The sequence below is a fragment of the Colossoma macropomum genome, unplaced genomic scaffold (assembly GCF_904425465.1).
Source record: "Colossoma macropomum unplaced genomic scaffold, Colossoma_macropomum, whole genome shotgun sequence".
NCBI classification, from domain to species: Eukaryota; Metazoa; Chordata; class Actinopteri; order Characiformes; family Serrasalmidae; genus Colossoma; species Colossoma macropomum.
Window position 1 is genome coordinate 43,629,154 of NW_023494787.1, and position 19,912 is coordinate 43,649,065.

The window sequence follows — 19,912 nt, forward strand, 5'->3', positions numbered from 1 at the left end:
AAATCTTAATCAGCTAAGACGAGTGAGATGAGTTAGACACAAAAGAGCTGATCCATATGTGTGATAATATTTTGATGGAAATATTTTACGGAGCCTTTCACACCAAACCCCTCTGAATGACTTTGTTCACCATTTAATTATGCAGAAATTTTGAAAAATAGGTGGAGTTCCCCTTTACCATGTATAGGAGAAATATGTGAGGAGATGTCGTTTAGAATATTTCTTTCTTCTGGGCTCATCTTTAACATTAATGTTAAGCTGACTGTGGTTTGTAGTAGCAAAGTATAACATTATATACATACTAACTCACAAGAATGAGCAAAACTCTCATATTTTACAGTTAAAACGTAAAATTGCCATTTAACAGAACTGTTAGCCTGTTCATTTCCTCCATTTTCCCATGATGGGATGTAATGCATGCCTGAAATAATCAGCATTAGAATACAGGCATCTTGAACTGTTTACCAATGTCCCTGTTTTTAATAACCAACAATGACAAGCATGTGGCAAAAATGTAAAGCAGTGGTTTTAACTGGTGTTGCGTCATTTTGAATTTTAAAAACTCCAGACTTTTAAGAACCTTTAGCGGAATTTCATCTAAGGGCTAAACCAATCAAACACAATTATTCATAAGGACGTGTGAAATGCCTCAGTGAAAGACGACACTGCTTTTTCAGTGCATGGTGACAGCATGCCAGAGCGGATAAAGGCCGTGCCATAGGCCGAGGGCCGCGGGGTGCTGGCCTGTGGAGATCATGGGCGTAGCGAAGGCTATTGTCCTTTACGTCCTCGCTTCACTGAGTGTGTCCACAGGGCCTTCTCTCCAGGCCCCTGGAGGTCAGAGGGCACAGGCAGGCTAATTTCATTAAGTCTGGCCTTGTAAGGGTAGAGAGATCCTGAAAACAAGCTCCTGCAGATGCCCTCTCTGACTCTTCCTTACTGATATGTAGGTGTTTGTTGATACAGATTAAGCCTTGCCTTGCACTGTATTTCTCTGTGAGTGAGGATTCCCTTTTTTTAGACTAGGAGTAGCCCTAACATGTGTTTTGGAAAACAGACGCATGGGATGATTTCATTTTATGACAGTTTGCGAGGTCACGGCATGGAAATGATTTTGTTGCTGTGCTTAGATTAGTGTGTTAAAGAATGGGATGAGTGCGGAGAGGATTCCCGCTCCATTGGTGTCTTTTAACTTCTGCTGTGGGGTTATTGTTCCTGTGGTTGATGGTTTTATGGTAGTATTTTGAGTGAAGAGCAGGAGGAGGGAGATCCATTAAAGGGCCTATAAAATGGAAAAAACACGTTTTCCTTACTATAAAAAGAGTTTACTGTCCTGTTAAAGTTTCAGTCCATACATGGAAGCTGCAAAAACAGCTGAACTTGTCATGGCTATGATGTCATATACATATGAATGGGTGGGAAACACATAACAGCTTAGTCTTTAATTCACATTGAAGTGAGAAGGAGTGTTGATACTGCAGTCTGTTCTACATTTCAGCTTGGACTGCTTTTTGAACGAGGCAAAATACAGGTCAGCCAATCAAAGCAGAGGTCATTTACATAAAGTCGTATGCAAAAGTTTGAGCGCCCCTGGTAAAACGACAATTTTGTTGATTTTCTTAGAGAAAATAACACATAAAAGGCAGCCTGTGAAAAAGTTATGGCACCCTTTATATTTTTGGGTTCTTTCCCCCCAATGTGTTAAAATCAGCAAATAAATATAATTTGTGCACTAAGATTGGCAGAAATAATCTGTATTTAAGTTTTTTTTTCTTCCTGTAGAGGATTTGTTAGTTGATTTTCGCTTGGGATGTTCAAATTTTGCATGTGACTGCATATCAGTCTTAAAGGCACAGTAACAAAACAGCCTGATTCATTCTTAGGTGGTATAGAGAGGTTGGGAAACCACACAAACATAAGTGGATTTCACAGAAAAACAAATATTTTGTTTTATATTTAAAATTTATTTTTTTATGTTTTTGAGTTTTGGTTGACCCACCGACTTGCTTTAAAGTGAATTAAGCAACTTGAGAAGTCATATTTGAGAAGTTGGTGAAGTTTTGGCCATGTTTGCCATTGCATGTGCACAAAGTATGCAGGTAAACAACAGTTCACCACATCTGGAAGTGCAGTTAAACAAATAAACTAACAAGCAAACAGCACAATGTTGGGTGGAACTGACTTTTCCTCAAAAGAAGTGACAGCATAGGCTTTGACAGCTGTTAACTAGTAGCGCTTTCATCTGCTCTTATGAATCTTTTATGATGCTGCGTTTCTTGTGGGAGAAAAACAGAGGTAAAGAAAGTTCAGGAACATGTCTGTGTCTCGAGAAAAAAAAAGTTTCTCCATACAGGAAAGCAATGATAACATGACCAGGGGGCAGAGAGCATTCAGGGTGTTTGTGTGTGTTAGAGAGTGGAGGCATTGTTCTTTTACCCCCTTGTCACTGTCTGTGAGGTTGAAGGGAGCTTCATTGTGACAGAGTCAATAAAAGATGTATGAAGAAGACCCCAACAGACTAGCCACGGAGCAAGAATTTACCAAGTGGGGGTGAAGAGCTTTATTATTTGGTATTCATTGTGAGCACCCTGAATAATGTTTTATGCATTCGGAATAGCTCGAAGAACTTGGACTGGAATGCTCCTCTCAAGCCATGACAATCTCTGATCAGAGATAACGGTTATCTGAGGTGATACTGGCAAGCGGCATCGGCTGTGGAGTCCACAGACCTGCAGGGGCAGACACACCCAGACAGGTGTAGCGCAACAGAGTGAGGTAATCTCTGAGGAGGTTCTCTGACACAGCCTCGTGCACTGAAGATTAAGTAGCCTATATACAAGATACAGACTCAGTTTAGTGTCAGAAAGATCTGGAGAGTGCAAGTGGTAATGCAGAGGCAGTGCTGCCTCAGGCCACATAGAAATTGGCTAGATATGCTAAAGCGATAATAAGCTTACACAGTTTTCCCTGTTTCCCCAAGTGAAGTCGATCCGCCAAGACACGTTTGGTGTCTTAAGTTTGCTTTCTAACTTTTGCACTGGAGCTATGAGGATAATGTAGCTAGGCCCGTCTCAATTATTGTATATATTATGGCTTGATTGCAGTTTTTTAAGCTGACTGCAATTTTTTTCCACGGTTGTTTGTTTTTACAGTCATAAATTTATGTCTCAGAATATGAATTGTGTTTTTATTAGTTGGTTGAGGCAAATTCATGTAAAAAGCAGAAAACACCTTTATTCAGATACATCATGTGTCTTATGGATTCATTGAAAGTTTTAACTTCTGAATGGTGCTGTAAGGCTGGAGAAGATGCTTTTCAACTGCTTTGCATAGACGGCAATGAAAAGAAGCGCACTTGGGAGAGTTTGAAAAGGCCCCTAATGGAAGATAATAGAGGCTTCAAGTTATGTGGTCTTTTGGGTGTGGCCAAGGTTTTTGGTTTGAGTCTGAATTTATTTTAAAGAGATTTCAAACTTGGGATTCTATATAGCTACAATGTGTAGTGTATAAGTGAAGGATAAAACTACTGAATATTCATTTTTAATATCAGAAAACAAAGAAAGTCTAAAGGTACAAGACTGTGTAAGCTACTGTTTATTCCCTAGAGCTCTATTTTCACCCTAGGCCGGGTTTTCCACCCCTGGTGTAGGTGTGTGTGCATGTATCCAGCTAGCTAACATGCAAACTAACGGAGGACTAGCTAACCAACTTGGCACATGGGTACCACGTGACTTGCAAGCTCTATGCTTCACCAATTAGCATTGTGCAGTGTGCATGCCTGAATCATTAGAAACTAGCTTCAAACTGTGTCGCGTTGTTTAGTAATTAGACTGGTTTCTGCCACTGTAGGTCATACTGTTATATATAAAAAATAGGCAAAAGTAAAGGCAGAATTCAGGCTTTAAGATGGCTGCTGCTACTGTTTTCAGCTGTGCAGCCAATGCCGGTTGCTACAGTGTGCTTAATGCTAACTGACAGAGTATAAGTTTCCATTGCTTGTTAGCTACTCGGCATGTGCCAATACAAAAATTGTAAATATTGCGAAACAATTCCAAATATTAATGTTTACCATGTGTATAATTATCATGTAGGCCTATTTATGGTTATTACTGAAGTTGAGAATCCCTGAAACAGAGCACTGCAGCCCTTAAACCTTGGGCTATTCCAGCATTTGTTCACCCACAGCTACAATAATGCTAATTTCTGCTAGCACCCTAATGGCTTTTCCCATGTTAAATGAGCATCAAGCTAACAGTTATCATATTCCTTTTCACGGTTAGAACTGGAGTTGAGAATCCCGGCCACACAGCACTGCAGCCCTTAAAGTATAGTAAGTAAAGTATGAGGTATTCCAGTGGTTTCATTTCATTTTTAATCATGTAATCATAAACGTGCACATCATAATTTAAAAGTGCTTGATGTGGACGTCTGTACTTTATAAGTAGCATTTGTTTACCCACAGCTATGATAATGCTAATTTCTGCTAGCACACTAAGGCTTTCCCCTTGTTAAATCAGCATCAAGCTAATGGCTCAATACTACCAGCTCTAATTTACCCACAGACATATAAAGCTTTTAACAGACATTCAGGTCATATAATTTTACTTTGTGTGTTTCAGTTTTACAATAAATCTTTCAGTAAACATTACAACTTGAAGCCTTGTGCTGAAGGACATCGCACACCGGACGCATCATGTCACAGAGCAGAGTGCGGCTGTAGGATGCTGACAGAGACAGCTGATAAACGTTAACGTTAAAGTTCATTTTTACAGTCTGCTCGTACACGTTTACCGAAATAAAACTTTCAGCATCATTAATCACGCTGGCATCAGTTTGCTATTCACAAACTCATCATTTACGAGCTGACAGATATTAGGTGAAAAAGACTAGACTAGTAAACGAGTAAGCTAGCTGATGTAACAGACCATTAGCATTTCTCTGTTTATCTACAAGACTGATTGCCTTTCTCTGTGTAAATTTAAAGCCACATGTGATCTGCTGTGGCTTTCTTTGCCTTGATAAGGCTTTAATTTAATGTAGTTAAATTGAATAGTGTTTGGAGTGTTGTGTCATTGTGTGTACCTTCATTTCAAACAAGGTTTTCAAATTTTTGGACACTGCGATGCGGCGCATCCGGTGTGCGGTGGCCATGAGTCTCAATATTACTGGATTAGCTGAGCTGGTTGTTAAAACTGATTTCTTATGTAGGTTATTTTTACTATGGGTTTGGTTCTGTTCCTTAATTTATATAGACTGCAGACAATCCTGAGGGTCCTGCATGTTTCCACCAATACCAGCACTAGTCTGTTAGCTACATTAGCCTTGTAGCTGCAGTGCAAACCTTTAGACATCAAACATGTCCTGTCTTGTTAATGTTGGGAAAATTTGATTAGATTCTCTGCAGAGCCATCACCTAGTTCAGGTGTGCTGTATTGGTGGAGGCAAAAAGCTGTATTGGTTCGGGGCCTGCCCCAGACCCCCAGTCTGGCACCCTGCCACCTGTCCCTGAGACTCCTTTGGTGACGCTTTGGGAGGGGCATTCCCCAGGCCTGTGCAAAGGCCTGCGGGAGCCAGGCTGTGGGAACAAAGAGAGAGATGGGAAGAGAAAGAGACTGTTTACTGGGATGGCTGCACATGATGCTGCTTCGCCCTTTTCCCATCGCATTGGAGGATCCCACGTCTTATTGCGACGTTGCAGAAAACTTGCAGTCTCGTGATTTATTTTATGCTTTCCTTGTTTTGAAACAGCATTCATGCTTTATGAAGTCATGATGGTGTTTTTAGACCCTTTATAACTAATTGGAGACGTGGAGTATCTCTGAATGAGAGACTGTGTGGGTTTGAGAACAAGAAGCTAAACTTTTTTCAGCTCTCTTTTTGGTGATGATGTTCAAGTGATTCATATTAACCATAAATTTCAGCTGGTTCCAAATTCAGTTTGGCTGATTTAATCAAGGACACCAGTACAGGCATTTCATACAGCCGTTTCAGGCTGAAAAAGGCATGACGCTGCTTTTCCTCAGTGAAGAAATGCTTGCCACGAAAATGTAAACAGTGTAGAGGAGCGCTGTTAAAAGTCCCTCTCCGAGGAGGCATTTCTCCTCTTGTTCCCAGTCCTGTTTTCCTGTTTTTAATGGCATGTGAATTTGCAGAGGTCACAAGTCAGATATTTAACAGTTCCCTGTTGTCCTGTTTGTCAGAATTCCAATTCTACACTGTATATACTGTTAGTTACTTGATTACTTTTTTCTCTCTGAATTCAGGGTGGGCATTTTAACTATTCTTGCTATTTGAATATCCAGATTTTTAAATGAAAAGAATTGAAATATTTTACATTGCTGTGAATAAGAATCAAAACATACAAGACTTAAAGGGCCCATGTTGAGTTCCACTTATGACTTTTGTATTGGTTTATGTACCACAAACAGTCATAATTCGTTTTACATGACCATCCGCTCTTTATCCCTTAGAATCAAACAGCCTGTTTTAGTTATTTTGTTACTGATATACAGTCATATGCGAACATTTGAACACCCTGCTCACTTTCTAAGTGAAAATTAGTTAACACATCTTTTATAGGAAACAAACTTAAATGCCGATTTTTCCTGCAGATCTCTGCAGTGCACAAATTATATTTATTTGTTGAGTTTAACATCATTGGGGAAAAAACCCAAAAATATAAGGGGTGCCATAACTTTTGCACAGGCCACAATTCATGTTTTTTTTTTTTCATTATATTAAACTCAAGTAAAAGTGTAACATTAGTGTAACATTAAGCTAGTCTGGGCACTTCTTATAACTTCAGCATGAATGGATGAATGGATGAAGCTAAACTGCTGTGGGCTGCCAAATCGGATACATTTAAAAGTGGTAGTTTTTGTGACAGTTAATTGAAAATGCGCTGTTTTTGCAGCTTAGTTTCTATAAATGGACTGCACGTATATTGTAAAACTTTAACAGTGTTTACCTACTGTATCAATTTTGCTGCAAAATGTGATTTTCCATGGTATGACTCCTTCAACATTAGTGTACTGTACAGTTTCTACCTGGTTGTTTGGTTTATTTAATGATTTATTATGGTGTTGTAGTAATTTAATCTACATATCTCTCATTTCAATGCTCATATTAACATGCCCTCCTCGACTTGGCCTCATCATTTGTCTTCGAGCAAAGGTAGCAATATAATATAGGATAATTATAATTCAGTAACAACAACTGATTAAATATAATGATCACTTGGATTTGTGTAGACAAGATGGGCGCATACAGTAATAACATCACCCGACTGCATTCTGCTGTGCTGGCTTAGATGTAATGTTTAAGAGAGTATTTAGCGACTTTGTACTTTAAGATATGTGTACATGATAACAGAGATAATATTGGCTTTTTACGATTGGTTAGCGAGCCCCTGCTTCTTCTCTCCTCTCCTCTAATGATAAGGATATAAAAGAGTAAGCTTAGCTGGATAGTACACTGCACAGAGCATGCAGCGGGATGTCAGCAATATGGGATTGATCATAATTCACTCTAAAATCGACTATCAGCAAAACATGACACAGCACAATTGCTGGTAATGATCCCAGGAACATGCTGGCTTGGATGAGATATAGACATTGGGATATAACTGGCAGGCTAACGGTTACTTCCTAGCCTTTGTTTTTATGTGGTATGTGCTTATTTTTTGGACAAAGTAAAATTCCCAATCTAAGTGTAAAAATCTGCCACAGCTCTGTTCGTTGATATAACAGTGTGTGGCAGAGACGAGCTGGTTTGTGCCGGAGGAGCAGCATCTCGCTCTAGACTTCTAGTATCTAAGTTCAGTCATTGTAAATTTTAATCACTGAATTTCTTGGTCCTTTAAACGACAGAAGTTTTCCTACGAACCGAATTGTTAGTTTGGGGTGGTTGAACTGAAATATGGCCTTGAAAAGATGTGAAATTCAAGCATCGTGTTTCATCTTTGCTGTTTATTGACAAGTAAACCAGTGAGACCTCCTGGATCTGTGCAGACATATGCAATCAACTTCCTATAGCCCCAATATTTAAAAGCAGATCTATTTAGGCATTCTTATAGACCTGTCAGTCCAAAAACTGTTTGACGTTGGTTTTGGAACAATTAAAACTGTTTTATAGAAATAAAGGCAAATTATTCTTTGGCCCAATGTGAACTGTAAAGCTTTCAGTTGTGCATGAATTCTTCTGATATACATTAACTGACTATAAATTACGGTTGAACGATTAATCAAATTTATTTTGAGTGCAATTTTCAAATCACAAGAGCTACAATTTTAATTATTTACAAAGTTTAAGATTATTTTCAGTTTAGCGTAATGATGCAGAGCTTCTGGATGTGGCAGTCTGGCTTTTAGCATTCAGTTGTTCAGTCTGAAAAAATGAATGTGCTTCTTAGTGAAAAGAAGGCCTGGAGCTTATTTAAAAAAATTATCACATTAAAATCACAGTCATAATATTGGACAGACAAATCGCAGCCAGATGTTTTCCCCAAAATTGTTCAGGCCCTACTGTAAATCCTCCAAATCACACAAATGAACTTCTTAAACAATAAATGTATAGAAAACGTAAAAGAAGATTCACGGTTTGGGGGGGAGACTACTTTATATGTTATTAGCAGTGTCAAAATTTGCTCAGTTAGCAACGTAGCACCCCACAGCGTTTCCAACATTAGGCCTACACTGCGGATTATAAGGCTGCCGACTTCTAGACACCTGAGGAACGCAGGCTTTGCACTGAGCTCTGTATTTAACCCACCATCAACCAATAGCTTACATTACAGGATTTGACTTACACAACTGTCAAACATTTTCCCTGCCAGATTGATGTGAATTAAAGCAGCCATCATAAACGGTCCTGCTTTAGGCCGTGTGCGGGGGTGTTGGCAGTTGATCGCTCTGTTTGGAAAGAGCCCTGCAATTATTGTATTTACAGGCGTCGTTTATTACTTCGTATCAAAGTAGGGCCCTGTGTGAAGCACCTTTAAATCAATACCTGATGTTTTCCATTGTGTTGCAGCCTGGCTTTTTTCCCTCACATCTCCCGCTATTTAGTCTGTTGCCATGCCATGCGTCGCTCTGCGCTCAGGCCCTGAATAAAAGGCATCTGCTAAGCAAATAAATAATGCCATAAAAATCCAGCAGTGTTTTGCCAGCCAGCAACGGCCTGGCATGGGTAAACTCTTCCCACATGTTTAATCAACGTGGGGGAGAAAGGAAGACTATGGGAGAGCGGGGGAGAGGAGTGGGCAGTTTGGAATTAGGGTCATCATTTCTATCGTCAGATGCTTTAGATGCCAAAACTTGTGCAGTAGGGCTGCAGGAAATATCAATGAAAATCTTATATTGTGGTTATGTTTAGACTGGGGCTGTCAGTATTGATTGCATTATTTATTGAGTAATCCCCTGATTATTTTTACCATAAATCAGATTTAAAAAAAATGACAGTAAGGAATCATAAATTTTCATTCAAAGATTCCACAATACTTTACTGGCCTTTAAATGTGGTAAAAAATGTATGTAAATGGACGTGTCCACACAAGTGCAGTGAGGCGTATACACAGGCAAATGACATCAGTATAAGTTTAATATGGTACACTATAAGCCAATATAATGCTATGACAGTAACATTTAGTTAATTTACATAAGACTGCAGTCTGTTTTTCTTGTCACACCCAATCCATGTCTGCGCACATTAGGAATAATTTTACTCTGTGTTTAGCTGGTTTTCTGTATGAGAAAAAGAAACGGTACTTCAGAAAACACACTGTGGTTATCTGAAATGTTCCAAACCTCATATGTTTGTCCTGTGCACACTTTTCCCCATTTTTATGAGGTTGTTTATATGCTACAAGGAATCTAACGCTCCTGTGCACTGAAATGATGTCGCAAGAATTGAGTGTACTATTAAACTTCGACATTGTTGTGTAACAAAACTGTACAGTAGTACTGCCAAAGCAGCTTAACTAGGACAGATGATGAAGTGAGCTGGTTTGGGTATTTTGTTGTGGTTGCCAGTCCTATGATGTCTATTCTGTGTACAGCAGTTTTAACTCATGTAGCAATATTCATATTTTGACTCCTTAACAACTTAAAAATTCAGAGGATCTGTAAGGCAAAACGTATCGGCTTTGAAACGTTTTAGTTTTCACTGCATCCATTTTCAAAAAACGGCCTTCATATTTTCTGACTTTACTTAATTCAAATGTGTGTCTGTTCCACATGAATAAAATATATTACATCAACTCAGTTCTTGCCAAAAGTTAGTAAACTGAAAGAAAAAAATTCTGTATCATAATTTATTTACGTGGAACCAATGTACAAATTTAAATCAAGGAAAGTCAATGTACTTTTTTTTCAGCGTAATATGGGCCTGATGCCTGATGATTTGGGGGACATACCTAACTGTGATTTTGAGCACTACTTTGTCTGATCCACTCAGACCAGAGCGACACACACTAACACACCACCACCACCTCAGTGTTACTGCAGTGCTGAGAATGATCCACCACCCAAATAGTACCTGCTCTGTGAGGGTCCATGGGGTCCTGACCACTGAAGAACAGGATAAATGGGGACTGACAAAGTATACAGAGAAACAGATGGACTACAGTCTGTAACTGTAGAACTACAAAGTGCACCTATATAGTAAGTGGAGCTGATAAAATGGACAATGAGCGTAGAAAAAAGGAGGTGATCATAATGTTAGGCCTGATCGATGTATATGGGAGGTGTTAGTGTATGTGTTCATAAGTGTTTGAATGGATGGTGGGGGTCCCTAAGAAGGCACAGTAAACTCACCCATCCAGACACCACTACACCAGTGTGTGTCCATCATGCTATTTCTTACTGTAAGAGAGAGCAGTCAGAGAATTTATGTACATTATCATGAGGCAATCTGCCAACTTATCACTGCCGTGAATATCAATCTACTTTACTTAATTGAGCAATCAAGCTTAATTGAGTAACTGTGACAGCCCTTATTTCTACACATAATTGCTATATTTCCAGCAACATATTTAAAAATACATTAGTGAATCCTTAATGTGGCATGATAAAACATTAGCCTGTGTTATTTTAACAGCAATGATTTGTTTGCCGGATCACTTGTGATAGGTCAGATGGATTAGGTGCATACTGCAACCACTAGAATTGAAAAGGCTAATATTACTATTAACATTTTGCTGTCAGAACAAAACATTACATCTCCAAAAAACTTGCATTTGAAAAGAAGGGAAAAGCTTTCTTAACTTTCAATGTGAGTTCATGTAAATAGATTGTGCTCTAAGTCATTTTGGACCATTTCTATTGATCCATTCGTCATCATGTCCTTCTTGCTGCGTCCCAAAGGCACACTAGCAGCAATGTTTGATTTATTTAGGTGCAGAAAAGTGATCGTAGATGTGTCTGAGTGGTGGTCCCAGGGCACACAGAGCTTTAAAGGCCTTGTAAAAGTGTTTCCTTGTGAATGGGCTTTACACTAGAGTAAACAGAGGTGGTAGAGGATGCTGGCAGGGGGAGGGGAGCAGACGAGACTCTGATTGAAAAGAGGCCCCAGACAGATGTCAGGTGTGGCTTAACTATCATCAGGCTAGACCGTGCCATAACTATATCCCATAATGATAGTCGCGGCGAACCACCTGCAGGCCTAACTTTAACGCAGGCGCGCCTTTGAGCTTCCAGAGAATGGGAGGCATGTGCAAGTAGGAGTGTAAAATACATTGATGAATCATGGTGCGTCACTCTGAACATGTCAGTTTCAGAATGTCAGAATCGATTATGCTTGATTATTTGTATTATTTATTATATTTTTTCTAATGTTCTTTAAAGCAGGCGCTCATTTCTTGGCTATTTTGGGTTATTTTAAATGGTAAAACTCTTTAATTTCCAGCACAGTTGTGCTCACTGACAGAGCAGTGGGGGAGCAGGGGAACAGGTGGGGTGGAGGCGCAGAAGGGAGAAGTACACAATTTATGGTTAATGTTAGCTCTGCAGCGTCTAACAGTAGGCTGTAATCACCGACCATCACAATTTATTGGCCCTTAGAGGTGCAGTAGTCAATATTTTACTGCCTTACCATTACAAATAACCTGGACTCGGATGAAACCTAATTATTTACACATTGTCATCAACACAAGGCTACTGTATGCCTGAGAATACCTGTTAGGCTGTGTGTATATGGACAATCATTTCATAGATACTTCACCTTAGATACCTTCACTCCACCTCTGTCTTAAGGACGTTACACAACGAAAGTGATGTGGATAAACAAAATGTTTGGGACTATTTTTTGGATCTAAAGTATACTCACTGGACACAATGTTTTTTTGTGTGTGGCGGGGGGGGGGTTGTCATGTTGTTGACACTGCAAAAAAAAGCCAACAAATTACTTTAAGTGACAAAAAGACATCCTTAGATTTTCCAGATTTTCTGCTTTAAAGAATACGAAAATAGTCTTTTGATGATGTATTTTGAAGGTGGAAGGAACTTTTTGAAAAGAATAACTGATTTAGAGTGCATTTTTGGGGGGGTGGGTTTTATTATTTGTATTTTTCATTATCTGGTGAATGCAGAAGGAAGGTGGTAGGGTCATGTTAATGCTGTAAATATCTTATAGCAGCTTGCAGTTTCCACTATATTGTACAGTGTAATGAAATGTCATTAAGAAATGGCAGTTAAGGGGAACTGTGGAAATCAAGGCAAGATCTGGAAGGCCAAGAAAACTCTTTAACTACTTGTCTTTAACTACTTGTATCATGGGCTAAAAGGCAAAGCAAAACCCCCATATGACAGCAAACAATTGTAGTTAGCAGGGCAACATTATAACCACTAGTTAGCATAGTGCAAAAGTATATTTGAGTATAATTGTATAACTGCAAATTCTTATTGCAAAGGAGAGATTGAATAACTCAAACAACAGAAATAACTGTTTAGATGAGGAGGACTCTTAGCTAAGTTTGGCTTCTTTTTATAGGCTAAAAGGGTGTAATATTTGTAATATAATAAATGTAGAATTCTGTCTTTATGTTTTTGTTTGACGACTGAGGTAAGAGGTACATAATAATGCTAGCCAGGGATTCCCAGTGGCTGTGTAGTACATTTTATAATGCATGCTGGGTATTGTAGTATGAGAATATTGATGAATAAAAACATGAAAACAATGTAAAATCGTGAATTGTGTGAAATCAGTGAGGCTGAGGGGTACAGTGCTGCCCTACACAATATTGCCTAACATGATAAATAACATATGAAACTAGTTTAGGCCAGAGTGCAACATTAAGATAAGGGTTCGAGTGAGTTTTGGACTCAGGCTTAGGGAAATGTCAGTTAAAGACATGGGGAGCTTTTACAAAGTATCTACAGTGGATCATCAAAATGACCATAATTCAATACAGTTGGACAAACAGTGACTTGGCCTTGTAAAATTCAGATGAAAAGCAGATGTATTATTTGGAAAGGGCAGTACTTGTTGGTGTGTGTTAAATTTTAACGTTGCTCCCATCTGATCTGCTGTGTCCAGCCAATCTGATTGATGTCCTGCGCTCACTGGAGCTGTCCGACCGCATGGAGGGCGTGTCTGTGGAGGCGGGACTGTGCCCCCACAGGAAGGACACAGAAGGAGCAGACATGGCATTCAGGATAGACAAAAGGATTCAGCTCAGTGCCCCTACCAAGCAGCTCTTCCCAGGTATGCACTCACACAGCATGAACAGACTATATAATGTATAGTTTCTGGTTCAACTGAATTTTTCATTTAGTGGCTGAGATTACATTGATGTCGGTCCCTGTTTTAAAAATAAATAGCGCCAACTAACACCCACAGTTAAAAACAGAATTAAGAAAATATATAACTAACTGTAATGCAAATGGTTGTTTATCATGTTAAAGTAATAATTTGGCAAAAAAAATCCAATTTACAAAGTTGTTTCTTTGGCCCAAATTTACTTAATCAGTCGAGACATGTTTGGTGTCCTAAGTTTGCTACGTTAGTTTGCACTGGTGCTATGAGGATAATGTACAGATGAATGCAAAAGTTTTGGTCAAATGTTAATGCACAGTTTTTCTTTAATGAACTTCAAAAATATAAAAAAACTAAAATAATAATTGTGGCATTTGGACACCCTTCCATTTGTGAAGTCTCAGAACTTCATCAGGCCTTTATTGACTCGTTAGGACTGGTTAGGCAGGTTAAGAATTGCCATTAGAAATTGTCGTGATGATGACAATTCCAGAGGGTAATAAATTCTCTGACTCATCAAACCTTGTACTAACACTCACCAACCATGAGCTCCTCTAAGCAGCTGACTGAGAATCTAAAAATGAAGCTAGGTCGATGCCTAAAAAGAATTCAAAGCTAGAAAAGGATACTAAAGTGCTTCCAGCTTGCGATTTACACTGTCCGAAATGGCAGTTAAGGGGAACTGTGGAAATCAAGGCAAGATCTGGAAGACCAAGAAAACTCTCAGATTGAACTACTTGTATCATGGGCTAAAAGGCAAAGCAAAACCCCCACATGACAGCCAAGGATATGCAGTGTAAGTACATGTGGATTAACATTTATAGGAAAATGTTATTTTTAAATAGTTTGCTGCATAGGTTATGTTTACTTCTTTTTACTCCAAATATCAATATTATATGTAATTTGTCCAGAGGTGCCCAAATTTCTGTGTGCAACTTTAGCTAGCAGAGCAACATTATAACCACCAGTTATCATAGTGCAAAAGTCTATTTGAGATTACTTTACAAGTAGACATGGTTTGATGATTAGCCTCATAGTTCCATTGTGAAACTAAAGAAGCATATTTTGAACACTGAACATGTCTTGGCTGATCGAATACACTTGGGGTAAGGGGGGTGGGAGGAATTGTATAAATTTTTGCCAAACTACAGCTTGAACTTAAATTAGCAATAGAACAGATGTATGATTCACAATTCCTCTTACAGGCTGAATTAGTTAATTCTTAGAGTAAACAGATGTCCTGTGTGCTGGCAGCCTGTGCTATGACCATATTTTCTGTGGGCTAGTGAATAAATGATGGTCCTAATCCTGTGGCTGTGTTCCCTGTGCTAGCAGACTCAGCTTTCCCTGAGGACTTCTCCCTGATGACCACAGTGCGGGCTAAGAAGAACACACAGTTCTTTTTGCTGTCTATGTATGATGAGCATGGTGTGCAGCAGCTGGGTCTGGAACTGGGCAGATCTCCTGTGTTCCTCTATGAAGACCAAAAGGGCCAACCCACCCCTGACCTCTACCCCATCTTCAAGAAGATCAACCTGGCAGACGGAAAGTGAGTTCTGTACAGCAAATAGTGTTTAACTAATGGAGTTTTTAAAATGATGATACCAATATCAACATAGGACAAGCTTGCTTTCCTGATAATATATATGATTTTAGAATAACATAGAGTAATTGATGATGAGAAGTGGGTTATATAGTCAGTTATTGTTGTTTTGATGTAGTTATAAAGTAACTAAAGTTATTAAAGTTATTATAACTAAAGCTCCTCCTACGATAATGTTAGAATATATGTGGCATATATTTCGATAGAGGTGTTTACAATTTGCAAAACCAGAAGCGAACTGGATTTTTGTCTTTGTAGGAGAGCAAGCATGTCAACATTTATTGTTTTTACTGTGTTTGAATGCTGTTTTTTTCATTGTGGCAGTTGTACATGAGTTTCTGATACCAAGAAAGCTGCAGTTGTGCACTTTTATCTCACAGCCGTCTTTTCACAGCCGGGGATTCTCACCCCTCCCCTTTTGAACTTAATTGCTCGCTAGCAGCTCAACACTGTAGCAGAGTCAGGACATTTCACACACAGAGAGCCAAGTGTCCTAGCTAATCTGATAACAGAGTTACAGGAAAAAAAATATTTTATCAGATTATATTAATTAAAAGTATCTGAGTTGATGCCAGCAGAATGCCAGGGGGGGCCTACAGGATAAAGGTGCAGCAGAAATTGTCCAGAACTCCAGCTCCAAGTTCTCAGTTCCTAGAATTCTCTCTGCTTTTACATTCATTTTTTCGCTTTTTCTTTTGGTCCAGCCATCATGAAATTTAGACACAATGTAAAGAGCAACAGGCATTTTCAAATTATGCCAAAAACTGAAAAACGACAAAAATGGAGATACAAGGTTTTCTTCCGACAGCAGCGATATGCAAATTTAATTTAATTACTAGGGGTGTAATTATGCATAGACTTCATGATACAATATGACACAGTACTTGTTCTCTATTTTGCATCATGATACAATACATTTTTGAGACAGAATTAGAAACAAAATACTGGTATATTGTTCCCATTTATTTATTATTTGGTAATTCCCAGAAGGTTTGAGCTTGTTGAAGGGATAACTGGCACAATGTGTTTTCTTAGAATCCATAAAATAACTAAAACAAGTCATATAAACAAAAGTCACGCATATATGTTTGGCAAATGTGTGTTATTATGGCTCATAATAATAAAACAAATTTAATTGTTGACTGTAAGGCTACATACAAGGCTAAATTGATCATAAGGCTAAACTGTCAAGTAAAAGTCCAAATCTCAAAATTGAATGAACTGAACATCGCGATTTTATTTAGAATCGAGTATTGTGTTTCTGTAAGTAGTGTGGGTATCTATAAAGTTCTGACTAAAATCATCATCAAAAATTTAACTGTATTCAATTCACAGCATGTATCGTCTCACTACCCCGTATGGAAAAAGAGGAAAATTAACATGCATATCTTGACACCACTGGTAATTACATAATTGCATAATTACATAGTTACATGATTAACTATATTTACATACTATTTCCTAATAAAATCCTAATAAAATAGTTCTTCCTCTTCTTCCAAACACAAATTATGAGTTGAAAGTTTCGAATCTGCATTTTCAACAGAATTTCGGCACTGTTTTGTATGAGCTGTGAGTCGCTATCACGACAAGATCTTGTATGTCCATTTTTGGAGATCATTTGGTCATTGTTTTTTACATAATTTTAAACAGCAGTTTTTATATTATGTGGATATTTCATGATGAAGTGACTCAACAGATTTGGTCCAAAATTACTTACATAAACTTACAATTACTTCTTTGCATATTGCTTACATGTAAAATACGTTCATAAAATTTTACATCAAAAGGTAAGAATATTTTTCCTTATGTATGTAAAGTTTCTATTTTCAAGATGTTAGGTATTTTTTGTATAATCATGATTATGATTCTTTACTTGAAAATGATAACAGCCATAAAAAACACTATCACTAGCAGCTACATGGTAATATTATGTCTTTTTCTTTATTTCCTTATATGTTCTTCTACTCAGAGCTGTTTCATTCAGTCCACATGCAGCAGGAGCTGTTTTCATTCTTCTAGTCAAGTGTAATTTATACTAGACTGAGTCTGGAATTGGCTGCTTCAGGCTGCTTAGGAAAGCTCTTCTGCTTCTGGGTTCTGTGTTTCGTTTTTGGTAAATAAACAGTGATTAGTGCACATAAACTACTCCTTGAATTGTTTTTCAGCATTCAAGTGGAGCACATGGGCAAAAGATAAACATAGCATCTGTGATGATCTCTTTTCATTTCAGTCTGGTGCCTGTGATTACTGAGGAATAATACGTATTTAATTTTTCGTGCACATCTAAACAGCAATCGCATCTAATAACACCTTCATTGACATGAATTCCTGCAGATAAAGAAACAGAGACTCTGTTTTGGGCCTACAAAACATTCCACGGTCTAAAAAAATATTGCACAGTCGTTCTACAGTCTAAAGAGCATTTGCTCACATTGCGGTCATCCATAACTGACCCTCAGAGACTTCACAAAGTAATAGAGTCTTATTGACAGAACAGAGCTTCGAGTAAAAGCTGCATAATATGGACAAAATACTGCTGGTATGATTATATTGCTGCATTTCGCTGTTGTCGGAAGAAAACCTTGTTTCCTCAGAAGAAAAATCTCCAAAGTAGTAACTTTACAGGAAAAGGGAAAAACCTACTTTACTTTTAATGTAAGTCGGTGGAACCAGAATTTTTTCCAAGTAATTTTGGGTCCTTTCACTTGGTCCATACATCATGAAATTTACTCAAAATGTAAAGGGCAACAGGCATTTTCAAAGTATGTCAAAAAACTGAAAAATGTCAAAAATGGAGATACAAGGTTTTCTTCAGACAACAGCGATATTGTGATTGTGATATGCCTAATAATATAAAATCTATTAAGATTAAAGTTTGGCCTGCATTAAATTAAAACAAAATAATTTACTTTTGTTGGATTATGTCCCTGATTAGGATGCTGTCAGCATCAGCCAATAACAAGAGAACGATTAACACACAATAAATTTTGTGGCCTCCTGAGAGGAACAGAACTTCTCCTCTGCTTCCTTGGATAACCTTGTCATCCTCTTTCTTCAGGTGGCACAGGATTGCATACAGTGTGACGGGCAAGTCAGTCACACTGTATCTCGACTGCAAAAAAGTCCAGACTCTGGAGCTGCTGCGTGGGGACGGATCTGTGGTCAGCACGGACGGGGTCACTGTGTTTGGGACACGACTGCTGGACGAGGAGGTGTTTGAGGTAACAGAAACAGTGCTGGTTTGGGCACACTCTGAGCCAGGGTTGCCAGATTGGCAATGTTCACACCAAATAGGTCTTGTTTAGAAACAAGGGGTGGTTTGTTTGCTATAGGCTACTTAAAAAATAGATTTTGGACCCTGTTTTCAGGGTCATAGTGCAGGCACAAAATGGCACTGGCATGTGTTGATGTGGCAGATATATCGTTGGTGGTGCAGGTGCAGAGGTAAAAAAAGGCTGAGTTAGAATACATGGAGTAGACGTGTTCCAGTGCTTCTATGGATAGTGAAAAATCTGAGCATCTTGTAGATTTCACATTGATATTTTAACGGTAATGCTGATGTAACTTACTACAAATATGTTTTCTGTCTTCTCATACACGTGGTGTTGGTGTGTGGGCACTCACGAGCTCTTGAGGTCAGAAGGTTTATGTTGTCTAATTCCTCGTCTCTATGATAGCAACATATTTGGCACGTCTGTCTTTTTAAAGCAATAATCTACTGTAACAAATGGCCTCAACTTGTTTATTGCTTTTATAAAATGGCAACGATAACTGAATAAAAATAAAATTCACCAAGTAATAATTAGTAATAATTGCACTCAACAGTTGTAGCCTAATAATAATGAGGAGGTAACTGTACTCACAGGTAATTGAATCAGTCAGTAGTTACTTGTATGGTTTAGCAAATCCAATACATAGATATACTGTAATTGTTCGCAGTAGTTTGGGCGCCGCTGGTGGGGCTACAGGTTTTGTTGATTTTCTAAGTGAAAATAAGTGAACACATCCTTTACAGAGAACACACTACTGCACATTTTAATACACAGTTACTGTTTATTTGATGAATTTAACATATTGAGGAAAAAAAAAAAAACAGAAAATGTGGCCTGTGCAAAATTTATGGCACATTTTATGTTTTATTTTTTTCCAATATGTTAAACTCAGCAAATAAATAGAAACTGTGCACTTAAATGTGCAGAAAATGTCATATTTATGTTTCATCCCTGTAGAGCAGGGATGGGGAACTCCAGTCCTAGAGGGCTGGATTCCTGCACAGTTTGGTGATTTTCCTGCTCAAGCACACCTGATTCAACTCATCAGCTAATTAGCAGGTTTGGTTGGTGTTCTAGAGCTGGGAAACCACCGAACTGTGCTGAACTCTGGCCCTCAGTTCCCCACCCCTGCTGCAGAGGATGAGTTAACTTAGTTTTAATTAGAAAATCAACAAAACCTGTAATTTGACTTTGCTTTTCAAACTTTTTCATTTGAGTGCATATTCTGCCAACTTTTTTTAGATATATTACACAATATATTTTTCTGATATACAGTACACACTTA

At 38.4% G+C, this 19,912-nt stretch overlaps 1 protein-coding gene across 4 annotated transcripts in view; it reads left to right on the top strand.

Annotated features, from left to right (window-relative positions):
* col5a3a (collagen, type V, alpha 3a) overlaps positions 1 to 19,912 on the top strand; it is a 138,928-nt gene that overhangs the window by 8,838 nt on the left and 110,178 nt on the right. For 2 of the 4 annotated variants that reach the window (XM_036567511.1, XM_036567513.1), the window contains exons 2-4: positions 13,531 to 13,698; positions 15,082 to 15,298; positions 18,414 to 18,576. In XM_036567511.1, coding sequence (XP_036423404.1) covers positions 13,531 to 13,698; positions 15,082 to 15,298; positions 18,414 to 18,576 — 548 coding nt within the window. The remainder of the gene's footprint in view (positions 1 to 13,530; positions 13,699 to 15,081; positions 15,299 to 18,413; positions 18,577 to 19,912) is intronic. The other 2 variants (XM_036567512.1, XM_036567514.1) reach the window with 1 other exon arrangement.